Source organism: Rhineura floridana, chromosome 1 (genome assembly GCF_030035675.1).
Source record: "Rhineura floridana isolate rRhiFlo1 chromosome 1, rRhiFlo1.hap2, whole genome shotgun sequence".
Lineage (NCBI taxonomy): Eukaryota > Metazoa > Chordata > Lepidosauria > Squamata > Rhineuridae > Rhineura > Rhineura floridana.
In genome coordinates this window covers 229,879,141-229,899,554 of record NC_084480.1, presented here as the reverse complement: position 1 = coordinate 229,899,554, position 20,414 = coordinate 229,879,141, and the positions used below count along the sequence as shown (strand labels likewise).

The window sequence follows — 20,414 nt, the reverse complement described above, 5'->3', positions numbered from 1 at the left end:
TTTTAAGAATTTATCAAATTATTATATTGCTAGTCACAATGCACAGAAGAGGGAGAGAGAAGCACCAAGATAGGAAGAGCTCTAACACAGCCCCTACCCACCTTGTGTCCCATTTTACCTCCTCCCCCAGTACATCTGTCTCCTAACTCTTGCATCTGGCCGAAAACTCTCAGCATTGCTCTGAGCTAAGTGTACACACCACTGCCTTCCCTACAACAGTAGGGCTGGAGTGGTCTTCCCCTATTCCTGAGTGCACTAAGACAAGAAGCAGATAGCCCTAGAGAAGAAAGGGAAGGAACTGGTGATAAACTATGTAACAACTTAACCAACAAAAGTGGGACAGGACAGAGAGAGAACTCCATGTAAGGGGAGAGAAAAGTATTGCCTTCAATCCCACCCATGAAGTCTCACGGGAATTTTACTTGCGTTGTATACTGACTGTAGTGCGACTGAATGCTATTTTATATATGTACAAAAGCAGGAGACTGGATATTTTATACAGTTTCTTTTTAGAAAATGGCCCATTCTAAATCCTTGATGTGAGATGGCCTATAAATTGAGATAAAGTAAATGCAGTATATTTCTGTCTCATGTCTACAAAAGCACACTGATAAATATTTTCAGCTGAAATCCAAGAGAACACGTTTGAGATTCTCACCAGTTCTAGCCCAAAAAGACTGCTGTCTTCCCAAACATCTTCAGACACAGCATCAGCAATAAGTAGCAAGTCTTCAGCCAGCCACTCCAGAACGTGCACGGTCACTTTCTTACTACCTGAGAATTTACACAAGAAGGATATTAGAGCAAAGAAGCTCCTATCCCATGCATTAACTAATTTGGTTAACAAGCCTTTAAAAAAACAGTAGTAGTGAAACTTTAGAGTCTACTAGTTTAATTCCCTTGGAGCTTAGCAAACTCACATGGTGACCTTGGCCACGTCACTAGCTCTTAGCCTAACCTTGTGCGGGAAAATGGAAGGGGAAGAACCATGCAGGCTGCCCTGAGCTCCTTGTCCTAAGCTCCATTAAAATAATGAATGGACCAGCCGTAGAATCAAAGTTGGGAGGGACCCTCCCCCACCTGCTGTTCATAGTCAGGAATGTCTGAAGCCGAGCTGAGAACAAAAGGGGAAACACTGTTGCCCATGTCTTGCTAATAAATTTCCAGAGGCATTTGTGGAAACAGCATTGAACTAGATGGAGACAAGTGAGAAGCCCAAAGCCACAAAATGACAATAAGGCAGAGGTGGGGGTCTGAACCAAACACAAAACCAATTTCAAAACAAGCTTGCTTTCATGATGGATATTAGATAAATTAGAAAAATGAACGTTAAGATGCTCAGGTTCCTGGAAAGAGACCGCATAATGTACACAAATTCATAGCATGTTAATCTGTTTATAACACGATATGTTGGGTATCCTTGCTTCATGAATACAGATCATTTGAAGTTTCTTTACATTTTTTTAAATGAAGTCTAGAGTTATATTAAATGTAGCCCTAAATCACTGGTTCTGTCAGCACAAGGATTTCTCCTAGTCCAACAGGACTTCCCTCCATACTCATGCCACATATTATCAAAATCTAAACCTCAGATTTGGGAAGTCATGGGAAGAGGGGGAAAGTCCCATTGTGCTAGCACAATTATTTATTTGAAAACCACCCCTAATATTTCAAATGAATAGAATCATCAGACATAGAACACCTGGCCTAATATAAACTAGAAACTCTTTTAAAAAAAGAATTACCTGTTCTTAGAAGAGGCACGGCATATTCCAAAACAGCTACACAGAACTGTGGAAGACTAAGCTGTTGGAACTGTAACTCTAAAGTATCCTCATTTTCCAGTTCTGGCAAGTCAATGTGGCCCATATCCAGAGGTGAGTGAACAGATACTCTGGAATTCACATTAGCATGAGAACTGCTTCCACTACAAAAAAGCAACAAATAATCCTATCAGTACACAAGATACATCCTATCCTACTTGCAAATACTCCATTTTGCCTATTGTTTACCAAGATCATTTGTGACATCCATAGTTGCATTACTTCTTGACTAAAGGAACTGACTAAAGACCCAGTCCTAAAATGTCTCTAAGATACATTTTCTTTCATCTGCTCATTAGCACTGTGCCTATTTTAGCTCTTAACTATGCCCTAATTCACACAGGAGCCCTACCTAAAGCCTCTATGCAATGAGAATCCTTCAGGTGATTTAGCAGCTATTGGTTCCAGGACTCCAGCAACCTCTGGAGAGACCATGCCAGCCAGCATTCATTCATCCCTCCATTGGAAGCAGCGAGAAACAAGAAATGCACTGAATTATGAGGTTCATTCAGGAGGCATAACCGTCAACATATTATTGTGTGAACTCCATGATGTATGTATGGGCTTCCTTAGTATGCCAGTCTCTCTTTCACTTCAGAAAGAAAGACAGCAATGCATATGCCAAGGGATGCAGATACAGAGCTATAACATACAGGTGGTAAAGGTCAGTGTTTACTATAAACATTTATATAGTTCTACAGCTATAAAGATTGTTGAACGGAGGACAGGTTTTAAGGTGTCCAGCTCAGTTCTACAACATATAAGGCTAGAATCACACATTTAAGATACAGACGCTCTCTGAGGGAAGCTTGGAGGGTGGTGACAAGGCAGAGGCCTTTTTCAGTAGTGGTTCCCCGTCTATGGAATGTGCTCCCCTGGAATGAGATCTCCCTTGTGCCTTCACTGGCATCTTTTCAGTGCCAGGTAAAGACTTTTTTCCAGGCATTTGATAGACTGAGATTATGATGTTTTGTTATTAGTGTGCTGTCAAAGCTTCCTGTGGCTGTATGGGGGTTATTGTTATTTTTATGGTAAGATATATTTATTTTTGTTTTGAACAATGATGTAAATCATTTGGAGACCTTTGGATAAAAAGTGACTACCAAATAATAATAATAATAACCTTCAATTTAAAACAGAGACTGCAGGTTGCACAAGGATAAAATGTATATGGTATTAAAAAAATACCACTGAACAACTTTCTCACCTGGAAGATACTGCATCCCAGTCTTGACCATCACCTCTGGGACGCTGACCTGTACGTCCTACCACAGATGGGCGAGGACTACTACTTCCTGGAGATGGATTCTGAGAATGAGAGAGTCTTCTAGCATCTTGGCAGTAGGACACTGAGGAATTCTGGGAAACAGTACCTTACATGACATTAATAACAGTCAGGCCTTTGTGTACCACAAAGCATATGACAGATAAAATAGACACCACTTAAATAAATTTACTATTGATTCTTCTGGATAGAAAACAATCCAAAAAAAAAGAACTAGTTCAACATTCAGACTGCACTTAAAAACACACACTGGCAAGACAGCTATTTTTACTATGAAAAATCTAGCTAGAATACTTATTTTACTAGGCTTCCTTCCACTAGTTTTTAAAAAAGCAGGAGAAATGCTAAGAAACATGTAAAAAGACAAATTTTTAATAACTGTACTGTGAACTTTGATCAAATATTTGTCTTCAGATATGTTCCTTCTGTATTAATGCAAGCTTGTGTGCGTGAACCTAAAACTGATAAAAACGGTCATACGTTTTGTATTTAATTATGGAATTGCAAATTTGCACACCAGCTTCCTATGATAGGCAGACAGAACAGAATTATATTTGCACTATTTGCCTCTAAACAGTGCAATTGTGTGCAGCACTAGTTGGTTATGTCATCTCTTAGGGTCTCTAGGATGTTATATTACCTCCTGTTAGAGTTCCCAGAAATCAATCAGCCTGGAATGTGATCATTTTGCTATTTGAGTGCTTGCTGTAGCCACACTAGTTTCAAGCTAAGGTCTCAGGTAAAACATGAAATATTCAAGAATGAACAGGCTCCTTAGCAGCAGAGGTAAACCAAGGCTAGATCCTAAGCACCTACATTTCCTCTCCCTTGCCTGCTAGTTTGCCATGTGGAATGAATACTCCTGTCTCCCGCAAACAAAAAAACAAAGTGTGTTACATATTTGTGTTATAAGACACAAGTAAATATTCAACCATTAGGGACAATGTAATCTATCATGGAATGATCTTATCTCAAATTATTTATTAGCATGTATTTTTTTTATTGTACATGACATATTTTATGGTGGCTGAGCGAGAAATGTACTGCACTGCGTCTCAATACTTGGAAAATAAATTAAAAAATGAAAAGAACACAAAGAAGAAGAGCACAACTTTGCATCAGAAGCAACCCTGAGTGGTATCTAATGGTAACTAAACTGTTTTATGGGTTGTGAAGTACTCATCCATAATACTGCTGCGATACATTTAGAGAAAGTGTGGGATTGAAAATATAACAAACAAATCTCTTCATGCAGGCAATTATAAATGTTCACTATCACTATAAATTATTTTACAGGAGCAAAACAAAGAACTTGACTGATGGTTAACCAAGAGTCAGTTGCTGTTTCTTTTTGGCACCTACTGAAGATCTTCCTTTTCCAACAAAGTGGAGATTTTTTTATCTCAGCCTTCATCTGTACCGGAGATGAAATTGGTTTTTTACATGTTTTTATTGTTTATTGTTAAATCACTTGGTAAGTTTTAAGGGGAGCAACGAAATGAAATAAATATACAAACCAGATTCACTCGAGACAAAACTTGGATCTCTATGGAAGTTTAATCTGTTTCTTAAGAAAATACATAATTGCTGCAGACATAAGACGGCCTGTAAGGCCAAACGGTATTGTCCATCTCTTCCAAAAGCCAGCGTAGTTAGAGACAGAAGACACTGAAATAAACAAAAATGCTCAATTAGCACTTAGGCCAAAGCATATAAGCCTTGGCTTAAGGCGAGTTCTGTCCCTGTAAGAGACTTCCATAGGAAAGTCATTACTGATTGCAATTCCCACTTGTATTACATAGTTCAGAACCCCCCAAAAATGGATAGACCTCATGTGCAAGGTTCCATAAGTCTGTGGAAGGTAGGTTGGGATTTACTGGTAGATTTCTATGTGGTTTGCGGTAGATTGGCAAGGGTTTCCATTTCCCAATTTAACAAATGCAACAAAATGACTTTCTTCCACCTAAACTCTGCTGCTGGGATAGGGAAAGCTGACCAGGCCTGTTCTTTTATGTGAAAGGACTGTATGTTCAACTTCAGTCCTGGTACTGGAAACAAAATATGCTCAGAGTTCTTTAACTCCAACTTTATGTCTTGAGCAGCTAGATCTGGTTGAGAAATCTTGAGTTTCCACAGGGAAAAAAAATCTGAAGTCTGCCCACCCTTGATCCACAAGATGTTGTTGAATGGCATCTACCCAATGAAGCTTCCTCCTGATCTCATGCTGCATTCCAAGAGAAAATGACATTAGGAACATGACACTGTTCCTTAAGCAAGGGGATCCTGGAAACAACAAACTTTGGTTGGCTAGCAAGGTAAGACAACATCTGTTGACACTCGTCAATTAAATATTTCAGTTAAAAGCATTTCTAACCTGAACAATTTTTGGTCTCTGAAGAAATATTTCAGCAGGGAAGTCTTGCATGATGACATCTTGCAGAAGCTCACAGGTATTCCAAATTAATCTGTGGTTTTTGCTTCTCAGTGAGCTGAAAAGTACATTTGAACATGCATTTGAAACTTGATTTGCAGAGCTACGGTAATCAACTGTTTACACTTCATCAGTAGCATAGCTTTACTTATGACCTTATTATATACCACCCTATCTTAAAGAATCAGGGTAGCTTAATTTTTTTTAAAAGGTTGAGTGTGGGAGGAGAAAAAAGAGACAGAGTTTTCACTAACCATTCCATGCACAGTTGCATAATAGATAAAATCAGTTCTTATAGCATTGCCCTTTAAAGAAGCAACATAGCAACATTTTCTGTCATAGGAGAGAATAAAAGTTACACATTTTCACATACCTTTCACTTGAGGAAAGAACATGCCTATCTGTTGTTGTCAGGGATAACCATGGAAATGTAGAGAATTTCAAGCATTTTACTCCATGTTTCACTGAGGAAGGAAGAAAGCTATTTTTAGCCTGTGCCATATACTGAAATGTACACGAAACTTACATTCCTTCATTCAGTGTTTCCATTGTACAAACTGATAAGATCAAATTTGTCTGTTGCAGGAGTGCTTGCTTCCCTGTTTCAATATACATTTTCAGAGTTTAAAACCTACAAATAATGTCTAACAATTTTCAGAGGCTTAAATGTTAAGGAGTATATCTGAATGGGGCAGGTACTAGGGATGTAATCAAAAAGTAGATAGCTTATGCTACCTTGTCAACAGTGCCAGATTATTCACAAAAGTCTACCAGAAAAATGAATTAATAAATTTTACACTAAACCATTTTGAAACAAGATTATATTAAAAAATAATCACTACAGCTATTGGTTCCACATGATAATTAGAACTGACATTAAAGTACTTCTTTTGATTGCTTAGATTAAACTTGCTTCTAAGTGGTTAATTAGTTCAAATCAATATTTGAAATTCAGCCCCCTCTTCTCTAATTAGTCCTTCCTTAGCTCAGTTTCTTGTTTCTCTGCCTTTTCTTCCCAAGCTATCTACCTTTTCTTAGATACCCGATTCTCAGTTTGTTACCTACTCTGTGCCTTTCTTTCACCACATCGGCTCTGGGATCCCCACCCTTAAGCTCCCCTATGTAGAGAATCCTTTTCCAATCTTCATGCTGCTTCATCACAAAAGCAGACCTGTCTCTTCTTCAATGTGAGGTTCTAATCAGAGCCAGGCTGACAATTTGCAATGAAACAAGGCTCCTTCCTCTGTCAATTGTTACCTGGCAACAGCTTTTCTATCTGTCTGGTCATTAGAAGACCTTGCACCCATTTTCTTATTTCCTCCTTACTTCCAACCCACACTTCTTCTGTGTTATGTCTTTTGGAATGCAAGCCTGAATGCAGAAAGTCTTGTTTTTTTATGGCTCTGGAAACATTCTTTGGCTGAAGAGCAAGGTGAAATTTCTTTAAAATAAATACGTAATTTTCTCTTCCCTTTCACCAGTTTAAAGCTTTGTTACCCAAGGGCTCTGAACATTCGCAAACATTCTATGACATCACATCAGATCATCAAATCAGTGTCTGAGACTTCAATTGCCATAACCACAAGACAGATAAATCTATCTATTCAAAAACACCAATGATCTAAATAAAAAAGGAAGAACATTTAGGCAATTATTCACAGTGTTGAGCAACAGTGTTTTGCAATAGCTCTAACATATTAAGAGAAAATTCTGTCAAATATGTTTACTTCATAGTTATAACAGCTACTTACCAGCTAGCTGTTTGGGTAGTATTCCCATCTCTTGTACGTGATTTTTCCCTTGGTCAAAGTATCCAGCATTAAGTTCTTGGGACAATACTTACAAATATAAAACCATAGTAAGTAACAGCATTTCCTGTTATTACAGTTTCATTCTTGTTAATCCTGTAGATCATTATTTTTCCCATCCAGTCATTTTTTTTAAAAAAAGAAGTAGTCCAGGTTCCTCCTACCATTTCCACGAGAGTGGCTGTATACTATAGCCAGCGTGGATTTTTCACATTCCGTATTATTAAATTGAAAACAACCCCCATGCCATTCTCATGCTTCCCACAAGCTCATTTCAAAACAAACCTTACAAAACTTATAGTCCTGAACTCAGAAACACTTGATTTACAACCCTGTAAATTTTCATGGTGATACACAAAACAATCAGAGAGAATCAAGAGTTCAAAGTGTAAAAAGAGGGGGGAAACTCAGACCCCTTTTGGACTTTTTTCTGTGAGAGTTCCCATAATATGTTGAAATTCATTAAAAATCAGCCATGTTCACAGAGTAATCCTAATACTGACCTTGCCCCATACTCTGACCTTCATCTTCTGCAGTCTAAAAGTTAAACAAAAACGCCCGGCTGATTTTTAATTGATTTAATATATTTTACATTGAACTCAATGATAATGTCGGGCATGCTCAGTAAGAACCAACTGTCAATCTGTTCTAAAAGCCAGACTCACAGCTGCTTGGCTTGGTTAATCAGGGGGGCCACACCTACGCCAGACCTTTATTTCACTTTAGACAGTCATGGCTTCCCCCAAAGAATCCTGGGAAGTGTAGTTTGTGAAGGGTGCTGAGACTCCTATTCCCCTGAGAGAGCTCCAGTGGCCAGAGTGGTTTAACAGTCAGCCACTCTGACTGAAGGTCTGTGAGGGAAACAGGGCATCTCCTGGCATGGGAGAAACCATGACTGTCCAAAGTGAAATAAAGGTCTGGTGTGGATGTGGCCAGGGAAAGCTTTGGTTTCAATTTGGGTGGGAAGCTACATGTGCCTGCTGTAGAATAAAAAGGTGGGGGAAGCGCTGAAAAGCAATGATACTGTTCACAATGTTTTCCTCTTGGAATGGAAAGGGGCTTCCCCTCTGCCCGCCTACCCACCCAATCTCCTTCCCTCCCCCTCCCCTTCTCCCCCCACCCCTCCCCAGGTCGGTTAAACCTATTCTAAACATGATTGCACAGAAATAAATTCCACTGAACACAAAAAGTATGCAATGATCAAACCTGCCCTCCCCTCCTCCTTCCTCCCATCACCTCTTTTGCCCCTTCCCTCCCCCTTCCTTTGCCCCTCCCCTCCCCCTTCCTTTGCCCCTCCCCTTCCAATCCCCTCCTTTCCCCTCCTCCTCCTCCCACTCCCCTCTCCCCTCCCTTTCTCCTTCCCTCTCCTCTCCTCTTCCCCTACTCCTCCCCATGGTCAGTTTTACCTATTCTAACCATGATTACATGGAAGTAAATCCCATTGAACTCAATAGGCATGCAAATGATCAGACCTGCCTTTTCCCTCCTTCCCCTCTCCTCTCCCTTCCTCCTCCTCCCCTGCCCACTCCAGCCCTCCCTTCCTGCCCCCCTGGTCAGTTTCACCTATCCTAAGCATGATTGCAGGGTAGTAAATCGCACTGAACTTAATAAGCATGCAAATGGTCAATCCATTCTCAGCAAACTTGCACAGGATGCCATTTCTTACATCCCAGATTAAAAAGCAGAGAAATTCACTAATAGGCAAAAAACCTTGTGGTTTAAGAATGTGCCGATAGCCCACAGATATTTCTATCCAACTTTAAAAAGCAGGGAAATTGGGCAGCTATAGTGAATGCACCAGGGGAGCAGGAGACCTGACCTCCTTTCTGAGATATTGGACTGCCCTTCAAATTTGTCAAAATGCAAACACAATTTGGGTTGGTCTTTCACAGCCCAATCCACTTCCTGTGTAGCTTGGCTGGAGTAAATTTTACAACTCTACACTGCACCGTAGATTTTCAATTAACTGAAATTTTGAAGCCATAGAAAAGAAGTGTGTTTTTTTATTAAAAAAACAGAATTTGGGGGGTGGGGTGGAAAATTATGCACTATTTAATTTTTACAGCATTCTTTACAGAACAAAAGTCACTTTGTTTTTTCATGAACACAAGATAAATTATGCATAACTTGGTTTGCCATAAAATTATCAAGTTTGGCATGTTAAAAATACAGTTTAGTCAGACAATAATTACAAATTAAATTTACTTTTTTAAAATGTTTGTTACAAATGGAGCTACAAGCTCTTGAAAGGAACCCAGTATCTCTTTGGTTTTGCCAGTTTACAAGGAGCAGGCAAAAATAAAAGAGAAGAAGAAACCATCAACATTATTGTAAAACAAATAAAATTATTATGTATTCAGAAAATTATTGCATCTCCTCCTGTCGTCCATAGTGTCATGCAGACATACAACAGTTCAATAAAAAGAGGTTAAGAAGAGAGGTAGGGGAATCAAGACTCAATGAACACTACCTGAAATTTCATGTCTCATTTTCTAAGCTATCACTATCTGTTTCTGTTACTTCATATTTGTCATCATATTTATCATGTTCTCCAATGTACAACTCAGGGCTTGCATGTCTTCAGTGTATAGGAATTGTAATTATCTGATACTGTACACAATCATACATAAAGTCTTCTTGTTACATAGTTTTTAGAAATCATTTTGGGAGAGTAAATATATGACCTTGTCTTAAGCATTTTTATTCAGCATTCTAAAAGATTTTTTTTTCATAATCTTTTTTTCTATTTTTTCAGGTGGGCAAAGAAAGGCTGTGAAAAACTGGTTATTTTTTCCAGGCCTCCACATTTCTAAGTGCAACGCCCACATCTTACTCTAAAAAAAAAGAAACACGTTGTATATAAAGGTAAAACTTACCAGGATTCGTCACCACTGGCAAGGGCTGAGCTTGATAAGGCATTGCCTGATAATCAATAGAGATTTCTGAAGGCAGCACCAATAGTCCATCCAAAATCCCATCAATCACAGCCTGCATGTTTGGATCCACATTTGGACGAAGCTGAGAGAAGAACTCCACTGCCCCAATCCCAACCAATTGTTCCACAGCAGATGGGTGCTAAAAATTGTAAAGATGATACAGAGTTTAAAAATGAACTGGAAAATTCCCTGAGCTTTTATTTATTCCAAATACTTACATGCACCTTTCAGGAAAAAAGCCCTCCCAAAGCAGCTAGCATTCAAAATATAATTAGTTCATACAAATGCAAGATAATTTGATTTCATATACATAGCAGAGCATCTCAGATGGTGCTGGATCTAGGGGATAACAGTACATTGAGCACTTAATTCAAACCACCTTTCAAAAGAAATATAACGGCTTAACAAAGTGTTTCCCATAATTGTTCCCCCATGAACCACCCGAAAATTGCCAATGGTCTTGTTGCACCACTTGATGATTTTTCTGCCTATCTTAGCAATTTTAATGCACTGTGCTAGATTCTGTATAATTTTAATTGTATTTCTATTGTTTCTCTTCTTATATTGTATTTTATTTTATTGCGTGCCACAGAATTCAAATTGTAATACCATAAAATACAATATAAGCAATAAAAGAAGTAATAAAAATACAATTAAAAATCAACATGAATATCTAATGCAGACATGTTGCGGACCACCTGAACAAAGTTCACAGACCACTAGGGGACCACAGACAACGGTTTGGGAACCCCTGGCCTAAATTATTGTTTTCCAATGTTCTTTTTATGCCAAAGTAAGCTTTAAATTAAGTGGAGTAATATGCACATACCATCAACATCCATTGGGGAAAGTGTTAAGTCTGTTAGCTATTTTAATGCTCAGGAACAAGTGACAACAGAGACAGTAATACCTTAACCAAGTTGCTCACTAAATGTAGGACTTCTTCTTTCATTGGTACTATAGGAAAGTTGAACCACTCTAGAAGACTGAGAAATAAAAGTTTTTCTTGAACCAAGTCATCATATGTAATCAAGTTGTGATCCAATTTACACAGAATATTTTTAAGAGCTCGTTCTCTGATCTCAGCCAGCTGATGACCTGTTCAAAAAATAAATAAAAATGGAAGGCCTTTCAAAAGAATGTTACAGTTCATATTGTAAATCAGGAGCATTGGTCCTTATGCATGCCTACACATGCTTAGTAAGTTGGACTCTGAAACTAGCTTTCCAAACCATTACTCCGATTTGTATTGACTATAAACCTGAACAAATGAAACTAGAGAAGCAAACATATTTGGTAGGTGTACTGCATGGAAAATTTCAGTTGATCCCTTAGGCAGGACCCCAAGACACACACATCTGCTCTTCATCTCCCTGCTACAGTCACACATGTTCTCTCTCTCTCTCTCTCTCTCTCACTCACTCACATGTGTCCAATTGTTCCTCCATTTAGTATCAACAGTAACTTGATTTGACCTTCAAAGTTGTCACTTGGATTCAAACTTTTATCAAAAAGGACAGTTTCTCTTGAGCATACTGTATCAAGAAAAAGTTGCTCTGGAGCATGGCAACCTCTACCAATCATTTTCCCCTTGTTACTACAACACTACGGAAAGTTTGTGTGCAGAATGATCCAGTCTAACTACATAGAGAGATGGAGGAGCTACACAGGACGGTGCACATGAATCTACCAGCTGCTCTCCTGGAAAGGCAGTGTTCCATCCATGCCCCCTTGCCTCTTTAAGATAGCCTTCCTGTACTCTGAAACTCCGCACACCAGAGGTAGCCAACATGGTGCCATCCAGAATTTGCTTGCCTCTAGCCATCATCAGCCCAAGGCAACGTACCCAACGGTCAGTGGTGTTGGGAGTTGTAGTCGAATAATATCTGGAAGACACCACATTGACTATCCCTGTGCCACACATCCAAGCATCTCATTCATCCACAGGGATTATTGCCACCCTCCAGTGGAAAGAGGTGAAATATGGGAGGGTCTTGTGTAGGCCTCAATTCAAAACCTATCAGCCCATCTGCTCTCCTCAGGTGGGAAAAATCACATAAAGTCAAGAGAATCTCCTAGTTCATGTTTCTAGGAAATAAACTGTTCAGAGGGATTCCCCAGTTTTGGGATTTCTCTCTGCAAAAGAACATACTCCTTACCTTTTTTTTCCCCTCAGAAAGATTCTGTCCTACCTCTCAGCTCTGAAGATGGCCCCATCCCCTCAGAGGCTATTAATCCTTTTTATCCTCATAGGCTTTGAAAAAAAGGAGTTGTGGAAACAATTCCTCTCCGTGCCAGAATAAGTATTAATTCTTACGTTTGATAATTTATTCTGGCATAGAAAGTTAGGCAAAGACCCTGAAGGATTTGGCATCCAGTGGTTGTATATCAGGGATAGCCAACACGTTGCCCTTGAAATGTTGTTGGACTCCGACTACCTTCCGCTTCAGCTAGCATGGCCAAATGCCAGGGATGATGGGCATTTGCAGTCCAACAGCATCTGGATGGCACCATGTTGGCTATCACTCTTGTATACCATATAGGCATGGGTGACTGAATTGTGTCTGAATTAACAACAAGATATTCAGACTTCAAATAAGCAGACATACTATTGGGCAGCCCTGTTTATTAACTTGTTTCAGGAATACATGGTAAAGTCAGGCACTTAGGGCTTTTGCATAACTTCTAAAAATGAACTTTGGCAAAAAAAAATTGCCAAATTTGGATAACCTTTACCAGGTTCATAAAATATGGCCTTATGCCCCAGCATATATGGACTCGTCTTTCCCTGAATCCTTCCTTGCCTTCTCTCTTTCCCCTTTACCAGCGTGCACAAACATAACACCCACAATAATCATTTGAGGCAGGAGAGAGAGAGAGAGAGAGAGAGAGAGAGCCACACCCGTTCCATCACACCCCAAAGTCTCAACGTGAGTTGAGGACATGCCTATAGTGTGGCTGCCTGCCTAATGCCCAGAAGCTGTCCACATGAGATGGAATCCTGAGCACTCAGAGTTTCAACTCATGGGGACAGCCTATGGGCATTAGACATACAGTCACAATGCAGACATGCTATTAAACCATAGAGATGCACCATAGGGAGAGGTGAACATGCACAGCCCCACTCTTCTCCGTCACATGATTATCATCATTTCTCGCCAGCAAGCTCTTTCTGAGTTCTTGCCAGCTCTGGGGTTAGCCAGTGGTTTCTAGGTGTCACAGATAATTAAAAGTGAGATTTGCTTGAAATCCCAGCTCTCCGAGACAATGCAAGGTTTAGGATGCAATCTTTTCCAAAAGCAAACATATTGGAAGTAAGATGCAATACATACAGTGGGTCTTACTTCCAAGTGAACATGTTGCACTGTTAATAAACCTATTTTGCATCATAAGTGAGAGGACAGTTTCTTCTTGACCAAGAAGTAAAGGTGGCTCTTAAGGGTCAGGAACACAGTAACTATTTATTGATTTTACTGCCATCCTTACTTCTCTTCATCATTTTGAAAAATGAATGCTTCTTGAAGTGACCAAACGGAGTCTACAGACTAACATCATCCAGTTCAGGGGTGATCAGCTTGTGATCAGCAATAGCATTAGCAAGGTATTTGGGTACCATCATAACTTACAATCTTTAAAAGCTGTAGATCTGGGGTGTTGGGGTGGTGAATAATGTTCTTTATGTTGTCAATGGACATTGGTGCAGATCTGATAGCACAACTCTATGCATGTTGACTCAGAAGTAAGTCCCATTGTGTTTAATAGGGAAAAATCTAAAGCTGCAATCCTAAGCATGATTGCATGGGAGTAAATCCCACTGAACTCAGTAAACATGCAGATCATCAAACTATTCTCAGTGACCTTGCAAAGGAACCCTATTTTCTTACCTCCATTATAAAAAGCAGGCAAATTCACTAATAAGCAAAAAACTGTTGTGTGTGCGTGTGTGTGTGAGTGGTTTATTTATTGCTTCTCTGCCAGCGGCTGAGACCTTGGCATGCTCAGCCGATTTAGCCCCTTTTTTAGTCTTTCTGGAAACCAGACTCATTCTATGCACAACAAAAACCCCTTGTGGTTTAATAATATTTCTATAGCCACAGATATTTCTATCCAACTTTAAAAATCAGGGAAATCGGACAGCTATAGTGAATGCACCAGGAAGCAGGGGACCTGACCTCCTCTCTGAAATATTTTACTGGCCTACAACTCTGTAAAAATGAAAACACAATTTGGGTTGGTCTTTCACAGTCCAATCCACTTCCTGTGTAGCTTGGAAGAATTTGATAACATGTGCCCCTGAGCATATGGTGAGGGAGTTTGAGAAACGCCTTCCACAATGAGGTGCATCTGTCTCTATCACTACTGACATTCAGGAGGAATTTGAAAACGTTCCTGTTTACCTAGACATTTGATGGCTGAAGAATGGCAACCCGAAGATTACTGATGAAAGAATGTTTCATCTGTGTTTTAGAATACCTTTAACTATGTTTTACTGTCTTTTTAACTGTGTTTTAGGATGTTTTTAATTGTAATAGTGTTTTGGAATGTTTTTAACTGTTTTGGTATATTTTTCTCTCTCAATTGTTTTGTTTAGGTTTGCCACCCTGGATCCTTCAGGAGGAAGGGCAGGATACAAATCCAATCAATAAATCTTTACAGTTGTCATGGTTTTAGCAGAGCTATGTGGTCAACAACATTTGAAGGGCAGACATGAATATATAAGCCGGGGTGGGGAATCGCCAACCTGTGGGGCACACTGGGCCTGTGCCAAGGATTCCAATTTGGCCTGTGAGGCTGTTATTCACAAACCATGCCTACCTTCCCCACATGTATGTGACTTCAGGCATTGGGTAGGTAACCATACAGCTACAAAGGAACAATCAGGAGCTTAAAGTGAGATCCTAACTGATGAGCACAAAGTGATTTGCATTGAAACTGCTTCTAAAACAGAGGGGGAAAGCTTTTTAGCAGTGATTTCAAAGAAAACTTTGGCAGGTGGAGAGGACAGGTGTCACTCAGTCATCTGGTGTTATGATGTCAGGTGATTAACAGGTGGGTTGCCCCTCTCACCTGTCAAAGTTGGCTCACAAGTCCCTCAGGTCAAAAAAGGTTCCCCATTCCTGGTATAAGGGATCAGCAGGCACAAACCTGGGAGCGACATCCAGTTGCAACATCCTGATGAATGTGGTTTCCTCCACATATGCTGGACATACTAAAAGTCACATCTGTACATTTAAGTATGATTAAGCGTTGCAAGGAGCCTAAGCTTCTCCACCTCCAGAACAGGGTACATTCCATAAGGATTGATGCTAAATTTGTAAATTGGTATCTAAGGCTGCAATTTTACACATTCCTTCCTGAAAGTAATCCCACTGATAAAATGGGTTTTACTGCAGATTAAACACATAGAGAATTGCAGTGTAAAACATCATCATAATCTGTATTGTGATAACTTATCACATAAAGCCTCCAAAAATAAGGAAGACTTAGAAGAAACATTTTGTAATATGGTTTCTATGCTGGATGATGAGGTTATTGACCCTCCACCCCACCCAGCTTAGACATACAGTGGGCTGTCAAATGAGAAATTGCTCCTCTATTCCTTTTCCGCCAGCTCACTACCTAGGTGAAATTTCCTGTCACCTACGGCAGCCAACCATTTTAAAACAAGGCCACTGGATCATAACTATTTATAAAGAATTACCACTCACATACTGTGTTGACTGAGCATAGCAACACCCAACTAATAGTCTGAATTATGGGCCATTTAAAAAAAGCATATAAATGCTACTTGGGTATGTTCACAAACATAATTTTGAATTAAGCTAAGATCTGTTAAGATTATCAAGATATGTCTTTAGTGAAAAAAATGAATTTGTGCATATGATCATGCAGACTGTTGGAAGGAACAATCTGACAGCTTGCCTCAACAGTCTGAAATACATTACAATGGTCAGCATTCTTGAGTTTGCTAATTATGAAACCCTAAGCAGTTTATATTCTGCTACCCCCTTCCACTTATGACACCACAATCAAATTCAGTTAGGAGCACATTCTTAATGACACAATATGGGAACCAGATTTGAGAAACAAGGACACAACAGTGCACTTTGTGGTGCTCCATTTACTTAAGATTACTCCCAGTCAAGACAAAGCATCTCCTGACAAAAATAAATAAAAATTCTGATGGTTTAGTAATAAGAGTGGGGAGTGTGAACTACCATATACTGCCAAGGAGAAGTCACCACTGCAGTCCTATAGCCACTTAGCTAGCACCAAGAAGTCAATGAGACTTCTGAGTAAACATATGTAGGATTACATTGTTATGTGCCACTCTGAGCCTCCAGGCAAGTATGTACATAAAGAGTGTATTAGCATCATAATTCCAAAACACGTTTCCATATTGCTTAATATCCATAAATGTATGAATAGAGAAAATTAGAATGCTGTTTATATCCTTACCAAAACAAACAAAAAAACCAGTTTGGGCTCCAAGGATCTGCTTGTATCCTACTCAAAATCAAAGCACATTATATGCCACCCTGGGATCCTTTGGACAGAGGAGTGGGATATAAATGTGATAAATAATAACATGATCACAGTGGTCAGAATAATGAACTCAGATGTCAAATTAGGTTTCTGTTAAATGGTGCTTAATCATGTAATGGTATTATTAGGATTGTGCCTTACAGCTCAATACAATGCAGAGTTAGGCATCCATAAACCCAGTGAAAGCAATGGTCTTACATGTGCCTAATTTTGCATGAGATTGGATTGTAAGGATTTTGTTTTGTTTGTTAAAGACACTGTGTAACTGTAACACATTTTAAGGGGATGAAAAAGCTCTCTTGTAGCTGATAGCATCTCAGCTCCTTGTCGGACACAAAGGCAGGGAAAGAAGAACAGACTAATCCTAGCCATGTTCACGCAGAAGTAATTCCCACTGCATTTAATGGGACTCATTCCCTCAATCCTACATAGAATTGTAGACTACAATCTAGCCACACTTAACTAAGAATAAACTCCGCGGAACTACATAGAATTTGGAATTACATTCCAAACAAACACGATTGCACTGTTAAGAAAGTTACACTCAGCTATTTATACTGAACTTGTCCTACAGCGGATGCTCCTGGGAGCCACGATTGTGGTTCAAAGGCACTTATCATTGACGGGAAACAACTGAACTTCACTGAAAGAGGAATCCTCTGCCTAGGGAAGGAAAGAGGCAAATCAATTACTTACGGAGCTTCCGAATGAACGGCGCCAAGGACAATTCCATCTGAGGAGGAGACAGCTGCAGAAGCAAGTGTTTACTGCCGCCTTCACAACATCGGCCCAGATTCAACCACCGCGCCGTACACGAGCCCGAACGCGGTAGGATAGAGCGGGAGATGATCTCGCGAGAGCGGCAGCACCCAAAAAGCTACTGGGAATTGTAGTTCTTTCTCTGACTCCACCCGCTCCTTTGATCAGTCAATGGCGCACAAAGTCTCATTGGTTGCGGAAGTGAACTTTTTTCCCGTCGATCAAGAGTGCGTTCTCGCGAGCCCCGAATTTCCGGCTAATAGGGTTTACGGTTGCCCAGGAAACAAACTGCAACTCCACCCCGCTCCTGTAGTCCTGTGTGAGCTGAAGCTGAGTCGAAGTACCGCCAGTGTTCGCGCCCTGATTCTTATGCGGGTTTGTCTTTGATCCGAGGGCGTTATTTAAAAGCAAGGAAAGAAACCCCTCACCTTTCAGCGGGTGTTTCTTTCCCTTCTTCTAACAGCACGATCCTGTGTGTGTTTATTCAGACATAAGTCCTGCTGAGTTCAGTGGGACTTACTCCCAGATAAGTACGTATGGAATTGTTACTCAGTCTAAAAGCCATAAAATCTATAGGTATTAAATTCTAATTCATTAGTTACTTCACTAGAACATGGAATTTCATTCTGGAAAAGGCTGCAATGCTAACCTCACTTACATAGGAGTAAGCTCCTTTGGTTTCCATAGGGCTTCCTTACGAGACGTGGTTAGGATTGTGCTTCCAGATGGGGCGTGTAACCACGCAGTAGCACAAACTCAAGTTATACTGGAGTTACAGCAATGTTACACTGTTGTCATGGGCAAGGGCTTATACTGTAACGCTGTCAGCAAAGCTGAGGTGCAAACAGAATGGTTCCGTTTTGTTTCCATTAATTATTTATAGCCCACTTTTTTCCCCAAGGACCTCAAGGCTGAGTATATGGATCTCTTTAATTCCCACCTTCATTTTATCATCACAAGAATCTAGTGAGTGAGGTTAGGCTGAAAAATAGCAATAAATGGCCCAAGCTTCATAAGTGATAGGAGAACTGAATGTAGGTGGTATTATTTACTATTCGTTATTATTACACTAGGGGCTCTCCTGCTCGTTTTGCTCACCAACCGCACCTACCATCGCCAAAGCCTCCCTATCCCCATGGTTCCCTGTAGTGCTCCTCCAGCTCACCAGAGGTCCCCTCCCCTTTTCTCTCTCCCCCTCCCCAACCCAAGCCAGATGTCATCAGAACTCTCTTCCTCCTTTCTCCTCCCACAAAACCATCCCAGGGTTCACCAGACTTCCCCTCTGCTTTTCTCCCACGCCAGAGCTCCCCTCCCAAAACCTCCCCGGGGTTGCCAGAGCTCCCTCTTCCCTATTTCCTCCCCCCCAAAAAAAATCATCCCAGGGGTCAACAGAGCTCCCCTCCCTTTTTCTCCCCCTGACTGCAAGGGTCTCCAGACCTCTCCTTCCCTCCACCCAAACCACCTCAGGGATCGCCAGACCTCTCCTCCCTTTTTTTCTCCCCTCAACCACCCCAGGGGTCACCACTAACTGATAGTGGAGAAAGGCTGAGTATGATAGATATGGGTCTCTGAATGGTATTAAAATTCCTTTTGAAGTTCCTTTAAGTAAATGATACAGTAACTGATGAATTCTGGAATGGGTTCTACTTACCAGCATTTTTTCTGCACTATTTAATTAGCAATCTAGTTGTAACACGACCAATTGTATTGAAGTCCATTTGATATGTGTGGCCTCAGAAAGCTGACTGAGTATAATCAAGTCATTGAACTAAATAACCTGCATACATTTTAAAGCCTAAGCTGCAAGCATTACACCCAAATACTTTAACAGCAGCCCAAGGACCCATTTAGATGAGGACAAGCCACTTCTCGCATAAGTGATTGGGAATGGAAAAGTTAGGGGAAGCAGTTCTACCTTTGCCTACTGTTTCCCATTCCTAATACCAACTTGTAGAGATTTCTCATCATGTGACTATCATTTTTAGTAACTTTTTATTTATTTATTTATTTATTAGATTTATATCCCACCCTTCATCCCAGTATGAGCCCAGGTAAACAAAAGCACTAAAAACACTTTAAAACATCATAAAAACAGACTTTAAAATATAATAAAACAAAACATCTTTAAAAACATCATTTTTTAAAAAAGAAATTTTTATGCATTTCTTAATAAAATTGTTATAAGGGAAAAATGCAAATACAAAAATTTATTGAAAATGATTTTTAATCACCCTCCCAAAGATTATAAGGCAAAATAAGGTCTGATATGCTCTACTGAAATTACGTGATCTCGAGAGCATACTTTTTAATTTTGAAAATCCTCTTTCTACAGAAGTCGATGTTGGCGGACAATTTAAAAAAAAATATTCTAATGGAGAAAAATCATTATTTGTACAAAACAAAACATCTTTTATTTCATTGCTTTCTAACCTTGAAGATGCATAGCATTTCAGCATACATGGATCAAAAGATGCAAAATAATGCTTATTGACATTGTTGCCTACTTATAACATTATTTATACTTTTAAAAGTTTTCTCTTAGATTTTTTAATTGCAAAGTCTTTGATCAAGTCCTCAAAACTAAACTGGCATAACAAATCTGCTTCTATATTTAGCAGAGACAAGGCATCCAGCCTGTCTTGTCGCATAGTTGTTCTGCTGGGATTTTTAATATGCTTGAGCTGAGAAAATGAATGCTCAGCTGTGCAATTTGTGACCATTAATGTTAAAAATATACGCAAGGCAATATATATATATTTATAATGATTAGAAAAACACACATTCATGCAGAAAAACGTTGGTAAGACAGTCAAACATACTGAACTC

At 39.7% G+C, this 20,414-nt stretch overlaps 1 protein-coding gene across 4 annotated transcripts in view; it reads right to left on the bottom strand.

Moving 5' to 3' along the window:
* RTTN (rotatin) overlaps nt 1–17,752 on the bottom strand; it is a 202,479-nt gene extending 184,727 nt beyond the window's left edge. For all 4 annotated transcript variants that reach the window (XM_061594628.1, XM_061594647.1, XM_061594639.1 and 1 more), the window contains exons 1-10: nt 17,526–17,752; nt 11,194–11,381; nt 10,224–10,422; nt 7,291–7,377; nt 5,913–6,003; nt 5,483–5,597; nt 4,626–4,776; nt 3,031–3,196; nt 1,746–1,927; nt 659–774 (exon numbers count right to left, since the gene is read on the bottom strand). In XM_061594628.1, the coding sequence (XP_061450612.1) occupies nt 659–774; nt 1,746–1,927; nt 3,031–3,196; nt 4,626–4,776; nt 5,483–5,597; nt 5,913–6,003; nt 7,291–7,377; nt 10,224–10,422; nt 11,194–11,381; nt 17,526–17,562 (1,332 nt within the window). In that variant the 5' untranslated portion in view covers nt 17,563–17,752. The remainder of the gene's footprint in view (nt 1–658; nt 775–1,745; nt 1,928–3,030; nt 3,197–4,625; nt 4,777–5,482; nt 5,598–5,912; nt 6,004–7,290; nt 7,378–10,223; nt 10,423–11,193; nt 11,382–17,525) is intronic.
* Nucleotides 17,753–20,414: the final 2,662 nt, after the last annotated feature.